General features: G+C 35.0%; 1 protein-coding gene across 11 annotated transcripts; it reads left to right on the top strand.

Moving 5' to 3' along the window:
- Window positions 1-159: 159 nt before the first annotated feature.
- Window positions 160-26,946, top strand: LOC120636247 (actin cytoskeleton-regulatory complex protein pan-1-like). Of its 11 annotated transcripts, none has more exons than XM_039907627.1 (20): window positions 160-356; window positions 6,436-6,676; window positions 7,280-7,910; window positions 8,229-8,283; window positions 9,593-9,693; window positions 11,562-11,640; window positions 12,303-12,465; window positions 14,039-14,095; window positions 14,183-14,260; window positions 15,011-15,067; window positions 15,327-15,380; window positions 16,044-16,100; window positions 16,836-16,892; window positions 17,170-17,226; window positions 17,494-17,550; window positions 17,962-18,018; window positions 18,481-18,631; window positions 19,338-19,622; window positions 22,984-23,175; window positions 23,954-26,946. In XM_039907627.1, exons 3-19 carry the CDS (start codon window positions 7,283-7,285, stop codon window positions 23,166-23,168), a joined length of 2,178 nt encoding a protein of 725 aa, XP_039763561.1. In that variant the 5' UTR covers window positions 160-356; window positions 6,436-6,676; window positions 7,280-7,282; the 3' UTR covers window positions 23,169-23,175; window positions 23,954-26,946. The 11 variants fall into 11 exon arrangements, with proteins under 11 accessions (XP_039763561.1, XP_039763559.1, XP_039763565.1 ...); XM_039907625.1 differs by having other exon boundaries at window positions 6,436-6,689; XM_039907626.1 differs by lacking the exon at window positions 160-356 and adding an exon at window positions 5,130-5,461 and having other exon boundaries at window positions 6,436-6,689.
- The last annotated feature ends 247 nt before the right edge of the window (window positions 26,947-27,193 follow it).

Raw genomic sequence — 27,193 nt, 5'->3', positions numbered from 1 at the left:
CTTGTAGTGGTACAGAAAAAAACAATTCGAATTTTTCTATCCTATTAACTAACACAAGGAATGTAATCTAACGATTGGTCACGATCACACACGATTCCGAACGTTCGCTAGCGCCACCTTCCTATCAAGTTTTATACGTCAGACGTCATACGCTTTCTGTCACGAATTTGAAACGCGGGGCTCTGTTGGCGCAGTGCACGCGTCCCCGTTAATTTGGGATTTTAACATTAAGTCCTCATATCCATTATAAAGCCAACGCCTATATTTGAAATCGCCGCTGATGAAACCTATGAAGCCAGGACACGGCGTACCCCGCGTAGAAGAATCCACGGCGTAGGTGAATCCTGCATCGGCCGGTAAGTGCCACACGTGCATTCTTACTTTTAGTGTTAGAACTTTAAATCGGTTACAAATATTCCATACATATTGTTCCTTTGAGCCGAATCTTTCAATAACCAAGGCTTTAAAGTGTTTATGCTGGCGCTATTTAACTAATTTCGTAATATTCCGTTGTTCAAAAGAGACAAAACTACCCACATGCCGACCGCTTTACATCGTTATTTCTCAAAAACTAAGAGTTATTTTTCGAATGTACTTATGCTTACAGTGTTATTTTGTCATATTCTAACAAATCTAATGGATATTTATACATATTATAACGTATTTTGGAATTTTCATTAATTTTTCAACACGTTGAATGCGATGCGTTCCGTCCGCCATTGCCGGGTTATAAAGGTGCATTAACATTGCCCTAGCAACTATTAATTAACTGAAGATGTTTTCATACGCTTGGCAAACAAAGGCAAAGAGCTAACACCAAACAATAAGCACACACGTGTGAATGGCTTTTTGCCTATTTTTGTTTGTGTTTGCTAGTGGCGGTGTTGGCGGTTTTTTTGTGCACGAATCCAAGGATGATCGAAAAACGCGTTCGCGATGCACCAGCAAGGCTAGCATTGGCAGGAGACAGTTATCTCCCCCGGGGAAAAAGATACGAATTAATCAACTCCCACACAAGTGGAAATAATATCCAAATAATATATAAGTACCTAATAACAAACTTCTCCTATTCCATGTTCCCGTGCTTTAGCACTCACACTCAACACTTATATCGGGGGATATAATTTTTGTCCCTTGCCTGAGCTAGCTAGCCCTGCAGGTGTGACTGGTTATGCAGATCTATAACAACTCACATCTAGACACTTTCTTATGGAGAAATATAATTTTACGGATCATAATCCAAATCATCTTGTTAGATGGCAAGTTATGCAACACTTTTGGAAGCGTATGAGTGTAGAGTACATAACCATTTCGAAGCCTTGAGTTAAATAAATAAGTAAATATGCTACGACAATACACACACCGCCATCTAGCCCTAAAGTAAGCGTAGCTTGTGTTATGGGTACTAAGATAACTGATGAATAATTTTATGAATAACATACGTAAATACTTATAATATACATATAAACACCCAGAACTGAAAAACATTCAGCCTCATCACACAAAAATTTTCCAGTAGTGGGAATCGAACCCACGGCCTTGGACTCAGAACGCAGGGTCGCTGCAAACTGCGCCAATCGGCCGTCGTATGTTTTCATGATAACACTAACACATCCCTCCGCGAGGGTTCTGTAATCCTGTTCATTCACAACAAACTACCGCCACCACAGTGGTGGCTACACGCTTGCATCAGCTGGACTTCAGTTGTTACTGTCCGCATGGTTATTCACTTTTACCAAACGACCGGTGGTCAAGTTCTATCCCTTGCCCATAGACTAACAACCAACTTCTTACCTAACTTTAATTAAAAAATTGTTGCACAATCAAGAACACCCTAAAATGAGAAACTAGCGTCCAATTACCAATACCAGTATGGGTATTATCTCGATTAACAAGTACGGGAAGTTACAAAAGATATAACATTACGTGTAAACAAATTTGACGTAAACGTATAAAAAAAGGATCAACGGCCAAGTCACATAACATTAACTACAATAATAAAGGAATCGCAGTACGACATTGTCACGACTTTGTCTCGATCTCATTTCTTTTTAGAGATAAACAAGCAGCTCCATCGAGACTTAGCTACTTTTTTACAAAATGATTTTGGTGCAATTTCACTTCTTTTTAAAATGAATTATCGAAAAGGGTTATCGAGTCTTCCGGTGATCCTAGAGCGGGCAGTTACCTTGGCCAACGAATTTTGGCCATCCAAAGGGGCAATGCTGCCAGCATCTTAGGAGCTGTGCCTCGCTGCGGTGGTTTCGAGGACGTTTTAGATTTTATTTAGTTTTAAATAGTTTATTTTAGGTTATATTTATGAAACAATTATTTTAAAGAATAAATAAATAGTCTTCTTTTTGTAGAAACATATAAAGTTAATCGTTCGGCTATTTCTTCTTGTAAATTTGTAAGTATTAGTATAAAAGCCAGTCTAGTCTTAGCCAGTGTTTTCCTTTAATTTTATTTATATGCTTATTAAAAGCAGGGGAGGCGAAGTCTTCATTGTCGCTTACTATCTAAAACCATACAGGGCAAAAAAGGAATAGTTATTTTTTTAATTGTAAGAATATGGTTATAATGAACTGCTAACAAATATCATTAAATTTAGTTATTAAAGAATTCTGTTTATGGGGGCTGAAGCACTTAAGATAACTTTGATAGATTTGTATAAGTTTTTCCACTAAATGAAAGTTTCGTAAACTGCTATCCTAGAATTTAGTGGCAACAGGCTGATCATTTGCGATTTATGCCTCGATTATTATTTTCTGTGGAATCAAATGTACTATTGCTAAGCTTTTCTACTTATACTGTATAATTTTAATTAATAAAAAGCTACCACAAAATCAAAATACTATCAAAATATGAACATAAAGTTCTTCTTTACATATGTATGTGTTACTGAATTCCTCCTAAAGGTCGATGTTTTGATGATTTTTTTTGGGTCCCTGCACAGTTTAAATTTGCAATTGGCCCCGGTTGGTTGTAGTGCGGTCAGATTGTAAATCTGTCTGTCTTATGTTGATTTTTGAAAGCGACTATCAAAACTATTATTTTAAACCATTTTACTTTTAACCTACATTTCAGCTATTAGAGGGATTTTTTAGAATACCTACCTACTCAAAGAGAATACAAAGTACTTTAGATTTAGGTTGTGCGTTGTCGTTCTTTCTGTTTGTTAGTGAGTCAGGTACTCTTATCATAGATTTAATAATAAAGATGCGAAAGAGTGTCTGCTTGTTTATTGCTTAGTTCTCCTTGCAACCTGCAAGTGAACAAGGAAGATCCTGGAATGGCGCGAATGTTTTATATTTGCGCGCCAAGACAGTGATGCGCAAAAGGCCGCGAACCTAGCCAACAGCCTATAATCAAAACATGTTAAGAAAATATTTTAAATTGACATTAAAAGAAACAGAAAATAAATTAAGTACAATCATAAAACTAATAAAATAAACACGAAAAAACTATTAAAATAAATATAAAATAATATTAGTAACAAAGACAAAATAATTTCATTCTGTTAGGTGTACTTAATAAAGTAAACATATTTTCAATTCATTTTGTTTACTTTTTATGATTTATCGGTTAGTCTGTTTTATTTTTGTACAAAATATTATCTTTTTACACGCTTCATATTAGCTTCACTTGTATGTTTGTTTGTAACCGACTTCTTTGGGCGCGATTTTGACCCACTTTAAACGGTCAGATTTCTTTCAAACTTTGTAGACATATCGAGGACCGATGATAATACACTAATCTGAAAAGATTATTCCAATTTTCACTATAAAAAATAAGATTTTTTACTAATTACTACCGCCATCTAGACCCAAATGTAAAAAACCTATGGCGTTCGCGTACCTAACAGATTCCACAGAAAACATTAAGCTACTAGATGGTAGAGGGCGTTAGCTATTACTTTTTAATGGCCTGTTTTAAATAATAATTAGAACTTTCATTTCGAGAGACGGGCACACTGAATAAAAAAAAATATTTTATTTCTTTAATGGTGGATGGGTTACCGATTAATTTTGCTCTAATAAAAATAATAGATCAAGAAAAACTAAAAAAAATCGCTATTATGAATAAACTAAAAGAAATAAATTAGTTTAGTTTTTTATACCAAGCGTGTTTTTTTAGTTTGTTTGAACTATTTAATTATTTTTACAGATCTTTTGATGACAGCTCTGCGTAATGTAGTCTAGTCGACAAGTCGAAAATGGTACAAAATAGAGATCTGATGATCTGAGACTGTAATGAGCTATCGCAGCTATCGCATGAGTTATCGCACATAATTTTAAGAGCAGTATCTCTATTTTGTATCATTTTCAACTTGTCGACTAGACTAAAGGGGATGGTAGATGATTCAAGTCGGGCTGGGTATCGTGGACATTACTTTGTAAAGTTGCCAGAGGTAAAATTGTTGTACTAAATCTGCTTTAGATCGTTTGTTTGCATCGTCCTTCAACCTAATCCCCGTTTCCTAAATCATCATTATCAAAATATCATTTACCTAGATATATAAACATTTAACAACTTAGTGAGACCTTGGCTTCTCTTTTTGAAGGACTGAGTTCGATCAACCGCAGGCATCTCTATCTTGTTGGAGTCCTTGCATTTAAATATTACTTGCTACAACATTGGTATAAAAATCGTCAAAATGTATTAAATTAGGATGGCGCCACATTTGCATCAGGGTAACTCTTAAAAGAAGCGCCAAATATAAATATTGTTAGAGTAGGCTTGAAAAATAAACAAGGAAGTATGGAGATACAAGGAAGTAAGGTTATATTTACCACAATATTTTGTACAACGTAAGTTGTTGAAATTCTCAATAATTAACTACTTTAGTCGATAATGACATTACATTTTTTAACTCGGCATACTTCAATTCATCTACGATTGCTACATTCATACCATACCCTGTGCATCCACCAGCGCCATTGTGGAGGATTTTTGAACTGTTATCTAGCGCAACAACTGGACACTTTTTCAACTTTTCTCCCATATAAGATGACTCTCCTTACCTCTACCTATGGAGGGTAGAGGTAAGGAGGATCATCTGTGCATTTTGACGACACTTTTTCATATACACAGATGACTCTCCTTACCTCTACCCTCCATAGATTGAATATTGAATCCATAGTCTATACGTAGTTACATAGTTGCGCATATGCGTAGGCCTGCATCTTTGTCTTTGATCTCTTGACGTAAGTACCAATTGCTAAACTGTAATAATTTTTGAAAGGCCTTAAAAGACTTGAATCCATGGCCGTAAAATATATTTAAAAAAAAAAACGTACAAATAATTATATCAATGTAAGCATTTGGGAATCGTGTGTTAATGTGAGAATTGTTTGTGATTCTTAAAGTACATTAGAGAGATTATGTTTGATGTGTTTCTTGAAGACGTTATTTCAGTTGTACACAACTATTTCGATTCTTAAACGCATACCATTTATCGGTAAGTTTGATGAGAATTATTTCCTAGGTATCTTCTAAATAATAAACAGCATGCCTCTGTTGTAAAACACTCCTAATATGAAGCTTTGATCAAGTACGGAATAAATAGAAATTTTTGCATAGTTCGAGTAGTAAAAGAGGAGTTAGTATATCATAGAAGTATTTTCACTGAGTAGTCATTGTAAAATATAGATGTAGAAGTTCATAGGACATTTTTAATATTGAAGTTAACGAATCAAAACATGTTTGTATTGAGGATATTGTTCTAAGACTATTTTATTCTCTACTATTATTTTATTCTCAAATGAATACCCATCTGTTATTTATATAACCTTGAAATATTTTATTCTCTACTATTATTTTATTCTCAAATGAATACCCATCTGTTATTTATTTAATCTTGAATGTGATGCATTAGCAAGGAATTTAAAATGTTTATTTTTATTTTACTCTTTGTTAACTAAAAGCATGACCCTTTAACATCGGAAATACTACATAATCTGTTTTAAACAAATTATAGCTGGTACAATGGCTACTCATATTTATAATATTACTAGCTGTTGCCCGCGACTTAGTCTGCGTTTGATTTTGTTTTTTGATGTGGCATTAAATTTAGTTGTAGATCTAAAAAAAAATAAAGTATGGAGTATTGCTAAGCCTTCAATAAGGGGTTTCCTGCTGTCCGCTGAGGAGTTCTGTCCTCTATCTCCAACCACAGTTTTGGCAAAATTAAACACATATTATAACCTCTATAGTACAAAAAGAATTATTTAAATCGGTTATAATTGTCAAAGAGTTGATGTCAATGCTAAAAACTTAATTAAAAAAGAAAATCTCAAAAACCATTGATTTAATATGTTAGTAATAAAACTATTAGATGCAGTAAGAAGATACGTTTGTGTCAGGTTAACTATTATTAGGCCTACACATTGATTAAATGTTATTGTGTATGTTTAATTAATGTTACTTATGCAGGCTCACTGGACCTATCTATAAAAAAAAAATCAACTGCCAAATTGCTGTCAGCAAAAGAAAACCAATATTATTAACAGTAAACTAATATTATAAACAAGAAAGATTTGGTTTTTTACTTATTGGTGTGAAATGGAGGAACTCAAATACATTCAAACATTAGAAGCAAAAATAAACTTGTAGTGCATTAGGCTACATAAAATTCTGTAATTCCATCGTACATCTTGGGGATTTCTCTTAAAAAGTAAGAGAGTAAAGTAAGTCTTATATTGAATATGTAATGTATGTTGATAAAAATATTATTAAATTGATCATAAAACGTGACTGCAATAATTTGACTAGTTAAAAAAAAAACTTGCATAAAATAAACTAGTCTACTAACGTCTCATATACAGGTCGTAAGTGTCAACCTGTATTTGAGATGTTATACAAGTTTAGTACTTCTCGTCCACTGGTCTTAAGTTTCCTTTATGCAAGTTTAATACGTCTCGTACATAGAAAGCTTGTCTTTTATATAAGTCTACGTCATGGGGGTATAGAAAAGTGTTGTTTTTAGACTTTAACAGGCAATTTTCATATTTGTCTCCGTAAGAACCATTGTACTTCAAGGAATATTTTAGAGTTTTAATTACTATAAAAGGCATTTTTGCTATATATACAAAACCATTGTTTTCTAGTTATATTGTTTCTAGTTTTGTATATTTATATCTAAATGCATTTTCACTAAAAACACACAATTAATATTTTGCCTTCAAATTCTAAAATTCCTTGCTAATCATGATGTAAATGAAACACTACCGTAAATTATTAATGGTGTGATTCTTATGAAATTTTCTTTACTACACAGTCCATGAGCAGTAGGACTGGTCCGAATGGCTGTCAGCCACCTTTACCAGGACAATCTGCGTCAACTTGCGAAAATGAGGATGTGACAAACACTGAAAATGTGGAGAAAGAGAAAGATTTCTGCCGGGACTTTATATGGGGGCAGTGTAACAAGGGTGCACAGTGCAAGTACCGCCACGAGCTTGTGTTCGAGGTTATGAAAAAGACTTTAAAGTTCTGTCACGACTTTCAAAATTCGGCTGGATGTTCTCGCGAACTGTGTACATATCTGCACGCCACTAAGGAGGAGCAGAGTTTGTTTAAATCTACCGGGCAACTGCCGCGGGTTTTAGCGGAGCGTCACGCCAACATGTCTGCAGCCGCAGCTGAGACTATCCCCCAGATTGCATTATACATACAAGAGAGTTACGCGGGCCCACCTCCGCCGCCACCGCCACCACCTTTGCCGGCTGTGTCTGCGCCGGCTAGTGTTGCCCCCGCTGCAGCGTTCCCGCGACCGCCCGTCGTGTCGGTTGCGCCAATCGCCCCGCGTCCCGTGATGCCTATTGGACAACCACCGCTGCCGCCGCCGCCGCCGCCGCCACCGACGGTTCCAACTACTTCAGTTCGGCAGCAGGCGCCTGTATTTACAGGTAATTTTCATTTATTTATTTAGTAGTCATTGTGCCTTTATTATTGAGATTGTAAGAAATATAAACCGTAGCTCAAGCAGCAACGCATTGCATAGCAAAAATCCTCTGTTTACGGTGCTCTCCCACTTCACTTAATGAACCTAAAATAAAATGTTTGAAGCAGTGGTGTATGCCTGTTTGTTGCTAGTAATAAATGAGCCACCCACTACAGACATCACATTACACCTTATGTCTGTTATGGCGAATATAACTTACCTTTGCGTATTAATTCGCATAAGTAAGTTATATTCGCCATAACAGTTATTTTTTCTGTTGCAGCACCCCCTCCAACGGCACCTTTTACAATGGCCCATCCACCTCCATCTATACCGGTGTAAGTATAATTGTCATTATGTTATGTAACCATAATCCATCAACTGACAACCTTAACCACTGAGATCTCCTAACTGATATTAGAGATAGGGTCTTGGCCCACCGCACTGTTCCGATGCGGGTTGGCGGGCTGTAAAGATACCATTGACGACCCACTACAAGGCAAGGGTCTCCTCCAAGTGCGGATTGGTACACGCCCTTGGGGAACTTATGGAGAACTTGGCATTCTAATTGCTTAAATTAAATCGCACAACTCCGAAAAGTTAAAGGCTTGTGCCGAGGTTCGAACTCTGTTCTCCCTGGAGGACAGCTGAAGTCTTACCAACAAGACATATGCAGATTTTATTTAAAAAGGTTTTAAATTTATAGGAACTTTAACCTTTTACGCAGCGGAAACTCTGAAGAGAGAAAAAAAACCCGTTATTTTGTGTTCATTGGTGCTGTGCTCTTTTTGATCTTAGCGTGATGCTGATGTAAAGCCTTGCCTTTTGCCTTCATCGAAATATGGGCTATCCAAACTGAAACAATATTTCAAATCGGACCAGCAGTTCCTGAGATCATCGTGTTTATTTATTTATTTATTTATTAGTAATCTAACAGCGATACAAATTTAAGGTTAAGGGTTTATCTTATTACTAAAATAATTCCAAATATAGATTACAAATATAAACAAACTAACTATATATACACTATAGAATAATAACACAATGATGAATAACCTGGCCCGAAGGCTTCTCAGTCACGCGGTTGTGTACAAAGCCTATTTCCTTTAATTTAATTTATTATTTAGCCTAAATCAGACCCTAATCAATCCATTGCCGGTCAACTACCGGGAGAGGGTCCTTACAGATTGAAAAGGTTTGTAGCCGTATTCCGCCACGCTGGCCAACTCTAAGCATGCAGAATTCCTCACGATGTATTCCTTCACTGTTCAAGTAAGTGATATTTAATTGCTTAAGGCTCACTTTACTACGAAAACTTCTCTCTTATGTCCTTTCCTATTTTTTAAAAGTTATAATTGAAAGACCAAAGACATGGCCCACCTGATGGTACAGATAAACCCTGCACAGGGCACCTCCTGCAATATGTGTCCATCAATTTCAGGCGTAGGTTGTTCCTGCCTGTAAGTACAACCAGTGTAGGCAACCACGCCCTTCAGACCGGCAGATATAAGCATGGCGATAGTACTTCCCCGGACGAGCTCTGGCACAAAAAGCTCTACTACTGCCAATTACTACTACTACTATAGTAGTATCACCGCTTTTTGAAACGTGAACGGTGTGGAATATTTCTGTCATTATTATTTTCAGATATGATTCCAGTAAACCACCACCGCCAATAATGCCAGCGCACGCTCAAATAAAAAGTAGCGAACCTACGAAAAGGAAAGCCTCGAATGACGATTCAAATGGTAAGACTATCTAACTATACTTAACATATTTCTTACCAAACACTTATAAGATATTGCGATAAGACGACTCGTTTTTATTATTTCCGACAATTCATTGTTTTTGTAAATAACTATAAATCTACCAATAAAAATTAAGTAAATAGTAATGTATCAATCACATTGAGCCCTCAAATGTATGCTCATCGGTATAAAAAAAAGATATCAAGTTAGAATTAAATAAGTTTTCGATCATTCACAGCATAAGACATCTTAGAATACTACCTGTTGCCCGCGACTTCGTAAGCGTTTGTTTTTAAATCAAATTTCTCGAAAAAAAAACTCGGGTGAACTTTATAAAAATAATTTCTTAAATTAAGTTTCAAAATCGGGTGTAATCCTTTTTGAATGGGGAACGGGTGAATTTTTCACATAATTTTGAGGTTATCTGAATAAAGTGTATTACAAAAGTTGTAGGTCCCTTTATTACCTACAACTATGTCATTTAAGTTTTTTCCATAGGACTTGTAGTTTTGCCGGAAATTGAGATACCCGTTACTAAAAACTCACCCCCTTCCACTTCCCGACCTCAGATCGCCCGTAAATTATTTTTCCTTTTATTTTTGTTATATTCTCGTTCTTTTTTAACGGGTTTCATCCTACTACATTTTTATTTCATTTTTTACCATTTTAAAAATTAGCGGCCCTGGTCTAATAACCCACTTGTTACATCGACCATGTAATAAAACTTTAGAACACAAAAGCTGCGATTGCGACTTAACTATGATAGTAAGATGGAGCTAATAATGAGAATTTTACTTAATTGTTATGTATCATCAATGGTTTTCTCAGTGCACGCCAATTAATAAATTTTATAGCATACTATTTTGCTACTTTGGGTTACATAATTGCAATTTTTGATTATATTTAAGTTGCAGTCTCAGATAGATAGTTTTGTCATAAATCAAATAACGATAACCTTTATTTTAAAACGAATCAACTCAGTCTTGTTCTTCTTTATGCCCCTTTCCATTTACTTTCCATAGTAAGTAAAGTGGTCGGCACAACATGTGTTCTTAAAGCTTGAAGACCAATTATTCGTTTTGGTTTTGGAATATTTTTTACGACCGAACAGCTAGCTGTCTGAACTTCCGGGTATGTTTATGTTGGTGGAATAACTTCTGCTTGAAGAGGTAAAGTTATAATTACCTTTTATTCGCAGTCACTAAGTCTCCATGAGAATCCCCATGATGCTTTCCTCGTACAACTTAAATAAATTGCAAATTTTTACTTTTGAATTTGAATTTTAAATTTGAATTTGACATTATTATTTGCTTACTTGGCCAGAAGCTAGCCGAAATAGGCTAAAAGTTATTTGCTATTAAAGATCATTAATGCCCGTGTACACTAAAACTAGGAAATGCTTAAATCGGATGCGTTGAGAAAATAAAACGATTCACCAACTCTTAGTTGATGATTAACGGTGTGAGGCGCCAAGTAAAGTTACGACACCGTTTCGGCGGCGAACTCGTAAAGTAACACACACACACAGTAACAGGTGAAAAGAAATATAAATTCAGGTTTTTCTAATAAAGGGAAAAATATGAAAATACAAAAACTAAATACCACTTACCACACCTTGTGACAAGGATCATAGACAAGTTAGGCTATGTGTGTTGCCGAGTGAAAATCGTTTGGTGAAAGATAAATTTATGCCTAGAAATCTGCTTTGGTTATTTATCTGCGTTAATTTAGGCAACTCATGCCTTGCTCGTCATTATACATTAACATTATTTTATGATTTTTATAGTTACAATGAATTGAATTTTTTGTTTGTTTGTGTAAATAAAGTATTCTATGCCATTGCTTTCCTATCATATTTTATTTTTCAGTGCGAATCAAAATGAAAAAGGGAGAGGATGAAACAATTGCAGACCAGCTGTGTGAAAATTGTGTGCAAAGGGAACTAAGGTTTGAATATTATTGTGTTTTTCTTCTATCTCACATATTTGAATGCTCTCGAAATCTACAATGAACAATTAATTGTTTGCGAATAATAACGGAAATTTATAAAATGAGACCAACAATTTCAATCTATCAAGTATAGTTTAAAATAACAGGCAAAATTATGTAAAATATAGATCTCTATCTCATGTTATATCTCATAATATTATAGTTATTTGAATAACACTCGCGCGAATGTCAGCGTATGTATAACGGGTATGGTTGAAAATCGATGCAATAAAAAAAATACAAGCGAATCGAGAACCTCCTTCTTTTTTTGTAAATCGTTTAAGAATCATAGAAACAACAATAACATCGTTAACGCCAATCAATTCTTATGACTACTGACCTAATTTCTAAAATGCCGATAATTGGTCTAGTTTCTTTTAAATTTGGTTACCTTAAAGGTGATTTCTTAAAAGCATATTAAATCATAACCTTTTAAGTAAATCACAGAAACTGAGTGAATGTGACTGTATGTTAACGTTTGATGAAATATTATTCATAAAATAGAACCGCCTATACAACAACCATTTATTTTTGTTTGATGTCAAATTTCATTGCCTTTAAATATTTATCAAAAGGCAATGAAAATTGAAATTAATTTTATTGGACAAAATCTTTTTTAGGATCGATGCGATAAAAAAACAATTAGAAGCTATTAATGAAGAGGAGGAATATGGGACTCTTGATTATAAAAAAAAGATTGAGGAGTACCAGAACTTGAAAGAAATATTGAAGTCACTAATCAGCACTGATTTGTTTCAAAAGTTCGTTGAAGAAAATGTAGAGGTAACATACTTCACATTGCTTTATTATTATTCAGAATGCTAAAGTTATTATTGTTATTTCTACTTAATAAGCACTTTACTAATTCTATTATAGGTTGGAGAAAACTCTTAATACATCAAGAATCACAATTTTTTTGCTTTACCAAAGCCATCCACTTATTCAAAATAGTCTTAAAATACTTGCTTGCAGTGGCGAGCATAGAGGGTATGCTCAGACTTAGTATGCACTAAGCGAGCCGATGATATAAATATATAATAAAGATAAAAAACTGAGGGGTACTGGGTAGGCATAGTGAGAGTTATAAAAAGCCTACCTTTGAGTTTTTATAACTCGTTCTGGAGATTTTCTTCATTTTACATTATCTGCATACCTTGAGCATACCCCCTATGCACGCCACTACTTGCTTGCCTATCGTCGCTTATAACCGATTTTGGTTACAAACTTAAAATCAACTCCCTGCTCCGTTTAACTTCTGTGCCACATACTGCAAGTTGATACTATTGCGTACCTATTATGCGGAGTTATAATGCAAAAATAAATAAACTTTTTATTAGACTGTATAAAATAAAGACCAATTCATGACAAATTGAGGTTATATGACTTACAAGATTATGAAGATTGATGACATTTGATTGATTGGTTTCAATTGATTGACAGCAATTAATTCAGTAATGTGCAATGCAAAAAAAAAAATTGAAAACTAGCATACGACTCCGATTCGCCGGGCGGTGCGTAATGTTTTGGGAAACTCGTAAACTGACACTTGACAGATGAAAAAAAAATTTAAAAATATGACAATACAAACACTAAATACCACACCTTGTGACCAGAATCATAGACAAGTTAGATTATTTGAGATACCCAGTGAAAATCGATTATTTAAACTGACACAAGACAGGTGATCCACAAGAGTAATGAAAAATTTGATAAAAATAGTCAGTAGTATGATTGGCCTCGAGAAAACGATTGGTAAGGTGAATGTATGCTAAAGAATCTTCGTTGTTACTTACCTAGGCATTGCCTTGTTTGTCGTTAGGGAAAACCGGCATTAGACACTTAAACTACGTTTACTTATTCGAAATATGTTTTAGAAAATCGTTATGGGTTTAGTACTGCCATAGCATAGTCAAGCCCTTTTATTTGACACCCATATTTAGGGAGTTGTGAGGAAATATTATGTAAATGTCATTTTGTGGCGGTGGCCATCTTGGACCGATTTTCATCAACAGCCAAGAAAACTCCGGATTAATACCGTTTCAAATTACGAAGTTTTATTCGGAGATACGATGCCACAGACCTCTAAATTATTTGTTTTCAAAATGATTTTTTTTTCTATATATTTCAGGGAATCTCTCAAAATCAATCCAATAATAATACTATATTTGATCAAGAACCGTTCAGTGCAGTAAGTATTTTCTTGAAAGTATTCCTATTAAATGAATGAAATTACGATCCTATTTCAGTAATAATTGTGGTTTTTTTATTTGTAGGGCGTTTCAACCGTGACCATGTTAATTAAATTTATAAATGGATATATCCGTTTTCTAAATGAATTTTTTGCTATATATTTCAGGGAATCCCTCAAAATCAATCCAATAATACTATATTTGATGAAGAACCGTCAAATGCAGTAAGTATTTTCTTGAAAGTATTCTTATTAAATTAATGAAATTACGATCCCATTTCAGTACTGATTGTGGTTTTTTTTTATTTGTAGGGTGTTTCAACCGTGCCTAATCAATTTTTATTACAACTCTTGGAATACATGATGGGCGACGCCAAGGGCGTCGATTTGGTAAGCAAAGTAAATAAGTAATTAGATTGTAAAAATATTTTATACCTACTGTTTGGAAACCCTTGGTTATAATGTTGCTGTGTTTATTTTTATAATTTTCCGATTTGGTTTGATTTTGTTACTGTCGACTTTTTCCCCTTAATAACCTAGCTTGTCGCCTTGTTATATCAACAGATAGGTTTAGAATGGATACGAAATTTTGGATAATTACTCCTAACCGGTTTCTATGTGACATTATATCGGACCGTTGGAACGGAGCAGTGAGCGCAGTGGCGTGCATAGAGGGTATGCACAGGGCATGCAGAAAATATAAAATGAAGAATATCCACAGTGGTAGTCCTACCGACAAAGACGTGCGGCCTAGTGATGTCACGTAGAAACTGATTAGGGATACGGGTTTAATATAACTGCCAGACCAGTTTAGCCCTTTTATTTGATACCCATATTGAGGGAGTTGTGAAGAAATATTATGTAAACGTCCTTATATGGCGGTGGCCATCTTGGACCGATTTTGCGGTGGCCATCTTGGACCGATTTTTATCAAACATAGCTAAGAATCTCAGAAATCAGAAAAAAAAAAACAAAATCAATATAGTTTCATTCATTCGGAAAAATGATGCCACAGACAGACACAGTCACGTCTAACTAATTTGCGCCGTTAGTTTGTAAGGCTATGTGTATTGCCATGTTTATTAAATAAATAAATGGATATAGCCATTTCTGAAAAAAAAAAATTTTTATATATTTCAGGGAGCACATAAAAATCAATCCAATAATACTATGTTCAATCCAGCTGCGTTAGCGTCAGTAAGTATTTCCTTGAAAGTATTATTATTAAATGAATTAAATTACCGTCTTGGACCGATTTTCATCAAGACTCCGTTTCCAACGAAAAAAAAAAAAATCAATATTGTTTCATTCATTCGGAAATATCATGCCATGACAGACACAGTCACGTCTAAATAATTTGCGCCTTTAGTTTGTAAGGCTCACTGTATTGCCATGTTTATTAAATTTTTAAATGGATATAGCCGTTACTTAATGATTTTTTTTTTATATATTTCAGGGAACCCCTAAAAATCAATCCAATAATATGTACAATCATGGAGCGTTAGCGTCCGTAAGTATTCTTATTAAATGAATTAAATTACCGTCTTGGACCGATTTTCATCAAACCTTTTAATCAAATAAAAAAAAAACATCGTATTTCCCGAATGGATAAAAGAAAATCGGTTTATCCGTAAATAATTTTGCTGTGTTTATTGTTCTAATTTCCCGATTTGGTTTGTTTTTGTTACTGTCTAGTTTTGTTCCCTCAATAATCTAGCTTGTCGCCTTGTTATATCAACAGATAGTTTTAGAATGGATACGAAATTTTGGATAATTACTCCTAACTGGTTTCTATGTGACATCATATCGGACCGCTGGAACGAAGCAGTGAGCGCAGTGGCGTGCATAGAGGGTATGCAGATTATATAAAATACAGAAAATTCCCAGTAAGAGTTATAAACACCTAAGAGTAGGCTTTTTATAACTCTTACAATGCCTATCCTTAAGTTTTTTATAACACGTACTTAAGATTTTCTTCATTTTATATCATCTGCATTCTCTGTGCATATCCTCTATGCACGCCATGGAGTGAGCGCTGTGGTTTTTAAGTGTGTCAATTTGGGAATTTCTAATTTTCGAACTGAGCTGGTCTAGAGGAAGTATTGCAATGTTTATTGAATTTATAAATGGGTATAGCCGTTTTCTAAATGAAATTTTTTACTATATATTTCAGGGAACATCTCAAAATCAATCCAATAATACTATGTACAATCAAGCAGCGTTAGCGTCAGTAAGTATTGCCTTGGACCGATTTTCGTTAAACCTTTTAAACAAATAAAAAAACGGTATGCACAGGGTATGCAAAAAATATAAAATGATAAAAATCTCCAGTACGAGTTATAAACACCTAAGAGTAGGCTTTTTATAACTCTTAAAATGCTTATCCTTAAGTTTTTTATAACACGAACTTAAGATTTTCTTATTTTATATCATCTGCATTCTCTGTGCATATCCTCTATGCACGCCACTGAGTGAGCGCTGTGGTTTTAAGTGTGTCAATTTGGGAATTTCTAATTTCCGAACTCAGCTGCTCTGGATTAAGGCTTGGGCCGTGGCTTGTGGTAGTCCTACCTACAAAGACGTGCGGCCAAGAGATGTCACGGAGAAACTGTTTAGGGATATGGGTTTAATATAACTGCCAGACCAGTTTAGCCCTTTTATTTGATACCCATATTGAGGGAGTTGTGGAGAAATATTATGTATGTAAACGTCATTATATGGCGGTGGCCATCTTGGACCGATTTTTATCAAACATAACTAAGAATCCTCCTGACTCCGTTTCCATTGAAATAAAACCAAAATCAATATAGTTTCATTCATTCGGAAAAATGATGCCACAGACAGACACAGTCACGTCTATCTAAGTTGCGCCGTTAGTTTGTAAGGCTGTGTGTATGGCCATGTTTATTAAATAAATAAATGGACATAGCCATTTCTTAATGATTTTTTTTTTTATATATTTCAGGGAGCACATAAAAATCAATCCAATAATACTATGTTCAATCCAGCTGCGTTAGCGTCAGTAAGTATTTCCTTGAAAGTATTCTTATTAAATGAATTAAATTACCGTCTTGGACCGATTTTCATAAAACATAGCTAAAAACACTCCTGACTCAGTTTCCAACGAAAAAAAAACTAAATCAATATCGTTTCTTCATTCGGAAATATGATGCCACAGACAGACACAGTCACGTGTAACTAATTTGCGCCGTTAGTTTGTAAGGCTGTGTGTATTGCCATGTTTATTAAATAAATAAATGGATATAGCCATTTCTTAATGAATTTTTTTTATATTTCAGGGAACACATAAAAATCAATCCAATAATACTATGTTCAATCCAGCTGCGTCAGCGTCTGTAAGTATTTTATTATTATTAAATGAATTAAATTACCGTCTTGGACCGATTTTCATCAAACATAGCTAAAACACTCCTGACTCAGTTTCCAACGAAAAAAAAACAAAATCAATATCGTTTCATTCATTTGGAAATATGATGCCACAGACAGAGTCACGTGTAACCAATTTGCGCCGTTAGTTTGTAAGGCTGTGTGTATTGCCATGTTTATTAAATTTTTAAATGGATATTGCCGTTTCTTATTGTTTTTTTTTTTATATATTTCAGGGAACCTCTCAAAATCAATCCAATAATACTATGTACAATCATGGAGCGTTAGCGTCCGTAAGTATTATTTTTAAATGAATTAAATTACCGTCTTGGACCGATGTTCATCAAACCTTTTAAACAAATAAACAAAACACATCGTATTTCCCGAATGGATAAGAGAAAATCGGTTTATCCGTATATAATTTTGCTGTTTTTATTATTATAATTTTCCGATTTGGTTTGATTTTGTTACTGACTACTTTTTTCTGACTGAGCTGCTCTGGAGGAAGGCTTGGGCCGTGGCTTGTGGTAGTCCTACCTACAAAATCAATATAGTTTCATTCATTCGGAAAAATGATGCCACAGACACAGTCACGGCTTACTAATTTGCGCCGTTAGTTTGTAAGGCTGTGTGTATTGCCATGATTATTAAATTTATAAATGGATATAGCCGTTTCTTAATGAATTTTTTTTTATATATTTCAGGGAGCCCTTAAAAATCAATCCAATAATACATTGTTCAATCAAGCAGCGTTAGCGTCAGTAAGTATTTCCTCGAAAGTATTCTTATTAAATGAATTAAATTACGGTACGTCAAACTTATAACAACCCTTAATTTTTTATGCGTCAGGGGGTTAAAAATATAAACATTGACAATATTATTTAGTGAACATTATTCTACCAGTCAAGCCCTATGTTATTCACATTTTGAAGTAGTTATAAGAAAATTTGTAATTGCCATTTTGTGGCGACGGCCATCATGGACTTATTTTCATTAAATTAACCTGTGACTTATTATGCCCTTTGCAGTTTGGTTGCTTGGCCGAAATCGCTAAAAAGCGATTAGGCCGCCAATTATACAACTTTAAATTAATTGTTTGTTGTTTCATGTCAAACCTTGTCGACAATCTCCCTCCCTCCTAACTTGTGACGTAATTTATGGATGGTCCCTTAGCAGAAATACACAGATATTACATTAATATAATATTTTTCTCTTCATTCTAGGTCACGGCACAACAAAAGAGCTTTGATGAATCACTTATTCAAGCTTTATCTTCTTTGGCTGGAGAAAGTAATCCTGTCAAAATAAAACACAATAATAAAAATAACGCATCTCCTGAGATATTGCAAACGTTTTTGGACATTTTACAACAAAGTAAGAGTTACAATAAATACTATTATTAGATTTAAATTGAATATGTTTCATTATCTGAAATCAGCATCATCCTCGTTAATTCCAATGCTAGCAATATATTACCATTCTTAGAACACTACGCTGATCCAGTTTAGTAGTAGTAGAACCTTTTGTGACAGAGCTCGTCCGGGGAAGTACTACCACCATGCTTATTTCTGCCGCTAAGCAGCATTGTAGCATTGCTGTGTTCTGGTCTGAAGCGTGCGGTTGCCGGTGTAATTACAGGCACACGAAACTTAACAATTTCGAATCTCCGCGTTGCGGTTTTGCGTTTTAAGCAAAATAATATTATAATGCTTAAAACGTTGCAACATTGTGAGGTAACCATCAAGCATGGGGGTACGCCATAATGTTTTCCAAGGGGTGTAGAGTCCACCACTCCGCACTGGGCTAGGACCTAAACCCTTTTCACTATGGGACCCATGCCCTGTAGTGGGCCGGTAATAGGTTTACATGATTATGATGATGAGGCTTAATATCTCCGCCTCAGATTGACGGACACAAGGCGGCATGTTGCGGGACGTGTTTATTGCATGCCCCGCGAAGTGTTGCACTGATAGTAGGCGACGGTTTTCCACTTACCATCAGGTGAGCCATCTGCTTGGTCCGTCAATTTGTTACTTTACAATTAAATTATTAACAAGTGCAAAATTATTTTGTCCAATAGTTAATTCAACTGACGAAACAGCGCCTGCAGAAGTGAATACAAGCAACAACGCAAGCTCAAATAATAGTAACATAAGTGACTCCCAACAATACTCGAATAGGCAAGATATACCCGTGTCATCAGTGAGTTCGAGTAGGTTCCCACCGCCGACTGCGCACGGAGTTGCGACATCTCCGGCGTTCTTGCAACCTCAAGTTGCGCCCGCGCCGCCGCCTTACCAGCACTATCAGCCAATGCCGCCAGCAGGGCTTTACTACCCTTCACCCTTCGCAGGCGCCCACACAGGTATGTCAGCTTTAGTATAAAAGTGTAAACGTAAAATCTAGTAGTAGCAGAGCTTTTTGTGACAGAGCTCCTCCGGGGAAGCACTACTGCCATGTCTGTACTGATGCTTCCCTTTTTTACCAGATACTAAGTTCTAATAAAAGTATTATTTTTGTTCATTTATTTGTACACCACAAAAAGAAAAAAAAATGGACACAAAGAGGAAACTTAAAAAGTAGGATACAAAAGGCGGCCTTATCGCTTTGTAGCGATCTCTTACGGGCAACCTTCATCATCTCAACCAATTGACGTCTACTGCTCGACATAGGTTTTTTGTAGGGAGTTCCACAATACACAATCCTGGGCCGTTTGCCTCCAGCGGCTCCCAGCTACTCGCCTGATGTCATCTGTCCACCTCGTTGGGGGCCGACCTACGCTGCGTTTATCGGTGCGGGGTCGCCATTCCAGCACCTTAAGACCCCAACGTCCATCGGTTCTCCGAGCTATGTGCCCCGCCCATTGCCACTTCAGCTTCTCTAGTTCTTCTACGGATCTCCTCATTTCTGATTTGATCACGTAGAGATACTCTTAATCACCATCCCTCTGGTGACTCTAAAACCAACAAATTTTCTTTAAAATAAAAATTACTACTCATAGATTTATGAAATTGTGAAATTCTATTTGGTAAATTCACTGAAGATGTCTTGTAGATAATTGTAGGAATTTAAACTGTATGACTAGTAAGACACACTAGTAAGACAGACTAGTAACACAGACCACCAGGCTGGCTCATTTTGGATTGGTAGACTTCACACTCCCTTGAGAAAATTATGGAGAACTCTCAGGCATGCAGGTTTCCTTACGATGTTTTCCTACAACGTCGAAGTATATCTAATTGCTTAAATTAAAAACTTTAAAATTTATTTGTTTCAAGTAGGCATAGTTTATAAGCACTTCTGAAACACAACAGATCAGCCTGTTGTAGTGACTCTAATACCAGTTAGAATCACTACCAAAAAGAGCAGGCAAGAAAGACAGCAGATTGCTCTTTTTCGACACTCATTTTACAGTTCACAATCTATAGAATTTTACGTATTTTGATAGATGAGAGTGAAGCATCCTTCTTCCAAGGAGCCTTGTCGTTAAGAAATTCATCAATCGTACAGCAACCACGATTTGTTTATATCCACTTTTCGTTCATAAAGAGCAATGTTTAGTAAAAGCGCACATTACTCCGAAAAGTTAGTGGCGGGGATCGAACTCGGTCCCCCCGAAATTGAAGCCAAAGTCTTACCCACCGATCTATCACTACATCACATCATCATATAAACTCGTTACCGGCCCGCTATAGTGCATGGGTCATAATGGAAAGGTATAGGCCGTAGCTCATCACTCTGGCCCAGTGTGGACAGGTGAGCTTCACACGAATTTTATAACATTGTTTTCCTTCACCTTTGAAGCGTAGAAAAGTTAGTGTATGAATGCGTTCTGGGATTCGCGCTCGGCTCCCCGAAATTTAAGCCGCCGAAGTACTTACCACTATACAGTGGCGTGCATAGCCCTTGGACCCAGGGTATGCATAAGGAGTTCAGCACAAACATAAAGTAAAATTTATATTTTAGATATGTCGGTTTATAATCAAATTACTTTACGAAAGTTATATTTTTGATTAATTTAATACTATCGTCTATCTACTGCTAATTGAATAAAAGTACATACCCTGATTTACGTCACAAAATTATGATATACCATTGGGCAGCATTTTCTGAAGACACTGAAGATGATAATATTTTTTTCCAACATGTTTTTAGCGTCTTGATGAAAATTATTAATATCACAATATCCTTTATCATTCCACACTTTACGTATATTGGACAATAAAACAAAAGGAAAGCAAAATAATCGATTGGTGTGTACAAAGCCGCTTAGTCAAGAATAGTTTTCGTAATATTTATTATTTAACATACGTTTTACTTTATCATCTTTTTTGCGGATATTTGTAACATTGGTACACATCTTCCTTTGCGAATGATTTCTAATTTTACGATATAGGGATAGAAATTAAAGTTGTCTCTAAGTACTTTTTCCAGGCACACTGAACCCAAACAAAGACCGCACGAATATGCTTTCATTATAAAATGAATGAATAAACTATAAAATAACGTTAACACATTAAACTATCACTACTCAAACTTTTATAAGTTGCTGAATTTATGCACTTTAACCGTTTATTTATCACCAACGCCATAGAGCATTGTTCGAAGGTAAACAATAATGGCGATTGAATATGCTAATGATAATATTGCAATCGAAATTAGTCAAAATATGTCTTTAATTTTTTTGTAAGTATGGGTACGAACGCTATTTTATTTTGATATGTCAACAATAAATAGAGACAATATTTATTGTTAACTTTCTCACTTTCCAATAATTCCTGGAATACTTTCATAAAAAAATCAAACACGTAATTGATTATCCACTTCCGTAAGCAGTGCTTATAGAAACCCATACTTAAAGAATTTATGAATGAAACTGTTCTTGTGTGAACCGATGCTAATCTTGTAAGTGCAAGCGCACGATTATAACATTACACGACACACACTACTAACTTGCACGCACACATCTAGCAGAACGATTCTTTCTTTGGGCGTGCTTATTTTATTTGATATTTCTATGCAACAGTAGAGGGCGTCATATGTCGATTGATTCATAATAATTGATTTACCCTGCAATCGATAAATTGAGATTTAAATAATAATATAGGTATATTTACGTGTTTTAAAAGGTAAATGTTTAGCATTTACGGTTAATAATTAAAATACGAAGTAGAAGATTTTATTTTGTAAGCTATACCTACGCCTTGCGAGCGTTGGTTGCGCTGTCGCCTGTCTAGCGACAATTGACCTAGAAGTTTGGCCGCTCATTACTAGATGGCGCTTTCATATATTTTTTACTTAGTGTTTTTTTAATTACAAAACTTTAATGGTCCTATCTGAAGGTTCTTTAAGAACCTGAGGGTAGGGTATGCACTGCTTATTTGCATATATGCAATGCACGCCACTGCCACTATAGGATAGAAGACCGGTGTTACTATGAGCAATTCCATGATATTGACTTAACTTAACAATTATTCATTGTAAAGTAAACATCTTCTGAGGATGCTCCGGTTTCGGAGCGAAACGTGCGGAACGTAACGTTCACAAGATCTGTTTTGCGACTAGTTTTAAGATTGAAGAAATTATAAATTACACCATACAGATTCTTCTGTTTTTCGCGGAGTATCTAAGACCAAATTAAGCTGTATTTTCACAATACTTACCACGAGGCTATCACCGGTTTACCGTAAGTGTAGAAAGTACTAAATATTCAATATTTTAATCAGCAGGTATGCAAATGGCTCAAGACAGCCAGGCAATGCGAGCACACGTTCCACTTGTGATGCCGCCCGCGCCCCCGCCGCCCGTCTCGTTCGCGCCGACCGCTGCGCCCGCGCCGCCTCCCGTACATCAGCCCAGCCACTACGCTATGGAACGGTACCCGCCGCCCTACTACCCCAGGCATCAGTAGTTCTGCGGTAAGCTATAACCTTAGACTAATAATAATAATTATTATTTTACTCTTTATTTGTACACAAAGTTAGAAAAATAAAAGAACAATAGAAATACAAAGACAGAAGTAGAATACAAAAGGCGTACTTATCGTTTAGTAGAGATCTCTGCCAGGCAACCTTTGGCTTAGGACAAGATGAGCGAGAGCGGACAGGTTGTGTAAAATTATTATAAACCTACATTCAAATAGCTAAATACAAATACATAAACAAAATTGCACAAATAAGATAAATAAATATAAAATAATAAACTAATATATGCTCAATCATACATAAATACTTAAGAACATATAGATAATAAAAATAAACATAAACTAGGTACTAAATCTTACTAATAATACCATAACTCACTGTCAAAGAGGGAGAATAGAGATATTAAGAACGTAGACCCTCCCAAACTGCTCTAGTGTGGGTTCAAAGATTAATTTTCGGTACATAACCACCGCTCAGGAGCGGCTGTTATTTGCTCTTTGAATCACTAATTTTAATAACCACAATTAGCTAACTCCGTCTTGGTACTGAGAATGTCTCAATTGTAATTCTCAGCGATAACAGGCCAGGATCCTCTGTTCTGTGGTAAAATGAAAACCACTGGACGATACAAGGTAGTTTCCTTATTTTTAGTCTATTAACTTCTTTAGTTTTTGTAAATTTTCTTTTCTACAATAGATTATACTTATATCTTTTAAATATACTGCGACAATCTTTTAAATATATATGTAGTTATCATTTTTTTTTGTTTCAGCCTTACTATAGCTGCTCATCGTAGTCTTAATTTTTGAAAAAGTCATTAAGGTAGTGGATTTGTAAAAGTAGTTCATCTACCAAATGAGTATTAAGGTCGAGGCTGCAAATAATTCTGAGCCATGGTACAGTCTGTTTATAGGACTGAAAATAAATAGTTTTTCTATACATTTGTGAGTACATGCGTGATAAAAATGATCTATGAAGCAAGTGTCGTAAATCGAATTTGTAATGACGACGACGACGACGTCGAATGAAACAGGTAATTAAACCTGTTTCATTCGACGTTTTGTATATTACAGTTGCGAGGAAAAAATCCAAACTTACATAAAAGTGACTGACCATTTTTGCAGTTTGTAGGCCGCGCTCTATTTTGGTGATTTATTGGTGGTTAAAGGGTTATTCACCGCCTCCGTGGCTCCGTTCGCGAAGGCTCGAATGTTATTTCCGGTGGACCAAATCTAGTTATGCTCTGCTTTTCAACTAAATCTGGACATTTTTAATCAACAATAATGACAGTGTGATGAAAAAATTCATCACACTTGCCGGTAACTAGGACCTTGTTACATCGATATAATCCAAGACATTAGACACGAGTGTTTTATTTAAAATGACCCTACTTGTGCTTTATTTATGATGTCCCGATTAAGTTAAGTTTGTACCTCACTGCAAGTTATATGTATGAAGATATTTTGTACCTACTCAATTATGAGAAATGAACGTTTAATATTATCAAATTATTAACAATTATTTTTGGGACATGTTTTAAATACGAAAATATCCTCTTAATTATATTTTAAACACGGGCCTTATACAGCGAACTATGCTGGCTGTATGTCGGTTTACCTTTGCCCGCGAAAAAAAACTCACGTCATTTTAAGTCATTAAGATTTTTTTTAATAAGTTCATAAACAGTAAAAATGGTCGGTTATTTCCTAAGAACGTACTGTAGCTTATTTTCTCTGGCAAGTGTGATGAAAATAGACGTATAAAACGCGCATGGTACATTGAATATTTCACCGACAATATAATAAGATAATTATTTCTTGAAAACTATTTATTTATCAAACAACAATGATTAGCACATTTGTTAAAAATTAAAATCTTAATCATTCGAAGCGTACTGTGTAATATTAGTTTTTGCGTGCATGTTTGAGAGTTGGTGAAGAGATGGAGAGAGCTAAGAATCATATTGGTCCCGTTAGGTGGTGCTACGATCAGAATTTTTTAACTTCAAAGGTAGGACAACGTACTTCGGGCAAGCGAGTTTTTTTATTTTATTTCACAACGTGACGAGCGAATGTTTTGAACATCGAATTAATGTATGAAACGTTATAATTTGAAAACAGTGACATGTATTTTGACATTGATTTAAAAAATATTATATATGATTAATATTACTTTCATATTCATACTAAAAATGGTATATTATTTTTAATTATATTATAAGAGTAATACAATTTGTAAAGTTTAAGTGAAAAGTGTTTATAAAGGGAAAGACAACCCTACTTTTTTATATGTGCGAGACTTTAAATTAGTACAAGTAGTATTTCGATTTGTACATGAAGCCCATATATATTATAAATATATAAATATTTATTTAGTGATGGGCGCCTGCCATTGCCAGACGGGTGATCAGTCCTCTGTAAAGACTATTCCACCCTATTCCCCATGTTTGAGTCCCCAGGTTTACTGGTGCCCCGGCAGCATCCCCCCATGAAACCTAACAGTCTCTTTTTACTTGAAGCCCATGCTTTAGTTTTTATTTTTCTTATTCCTTCTCAGGTTAGCGCTTGTCTTAAATCTCACCTTCTGCTTAGTTAAGATTTAGTCTAAGATGGTTACAATGTAAAATATATGACGCTAATTTAGTGAATATTGGTTTTGGTCATTAATCAATTTTTTATACATTATTTTATTAAATGACATCTAACAAATTTCATGCCAAGTACTTTTACCCGCAACAAAACGAAGACGGTATATTGTCGTTGATTCTGTAAAACTAATATGTTTTAATAATTTTTTTTAAAGTGTACCTTAACTTAACGCATGTACAAATTACAGAACTGGCGACTGCAATCGCGGCCTTCACCATACATGGTTGCCATACCGCCAATGCGAGAGATTTGCCGTTTCTAATCCTGTCGGTCCTAAATTTGTTTGTGCATTCTAATAAAAACATAAATTTAATAACTAATATTGCCATCACTTCAAGCAACATTATTTTGAATAACAGTTTTTTTATTACATTGACTTTTACATTTGCATCCCTAAAATAAAAATGATAATTTCAGAGAATAATTACAGAAATATTAGAATCAATTAAATATGTTTAGTACCTGTATAAGATGGAGTCTTTTTATGCGCCGCAAAAATGCTGTAGCTATATTATGGTGTATTGTGGTGGTATAGATAGTATGTTTGAAAGGTTAATACCCTAAATAATAAAGGTTAATATCATCCATCTGTAAAAAATAATTTTTATGAAGACATTTTATTTACCATTTGTATAAACTTCCAAAAAATACATAATTTGCATTGTCTCAAAACATGTAGGACATACGATACTCGAAAACTAGCTACATCCTTTTGAAAATTGTGTATTTGCATTGTAAAAGTCATTTAATTTGAAAATTTACATTTGATATAAATACTTTGTTATTAAATTTATTATTAGCATATTACTTAAGTTAAGAATTAAATTTGATTTTAATGTTACCTTGATACTCAATAAGGAATAGTATATTATTTGCTTCCTTCCTGATTTTTTAATAACTATAGTACCAGCTAGGTATAGTACTAGACCAACAAAAACCCCATTTTTTCAATTAAAATTAGATTCTGTTACCCTACTTAATAATATAATGTTTGAATAAATATTCTCTGTCACTAAATGCTGATTCATTGTCTATTGATTTACTATAAATAATTACTTTCTGTAGAAAAACAATTGTGTTCATATTTTTCTGACCAACAAATAAAGTATTCTTAAGATTTTAGTGTTTTATTGTAATTTTAGTTATAGTTTTGACGAACTGCCCATATTAGTGGCGAGGGCTGTGGTCCTGTAAGTAGGAGGTCCCAGCATGTCCATCCTCAACAGGAGCAATTCGTGGATTTACTCTGGTTTGGTGCGAGGATTTGGCTACGGGTCGCCAAGTGATTTAGTGTCCGATTAGGCGTATGGTTTAGCTGCACTACCCCTAACAGCTTAGCCCGCTACCATCTTGAACTTTATTAT

Source organism: Pararge aegeria, chromosome Z (genome assembly GCF_905163445.1).
Source record: "Pararge aegeria chromosome Z, ilParAegt1.1, whole genome shotgun sequence".
NCBI lineage: Eukaryota > Metazoa > Arthropoda > Insecta > Lepidoptera > Nymphalidae > Pararge > Pararge aegeria.
The sequence above is the reverse complement of the archived record's forward strand: the minus strand, read 5'-3'. Positions and strand labels throughout refer to the sequence as shown.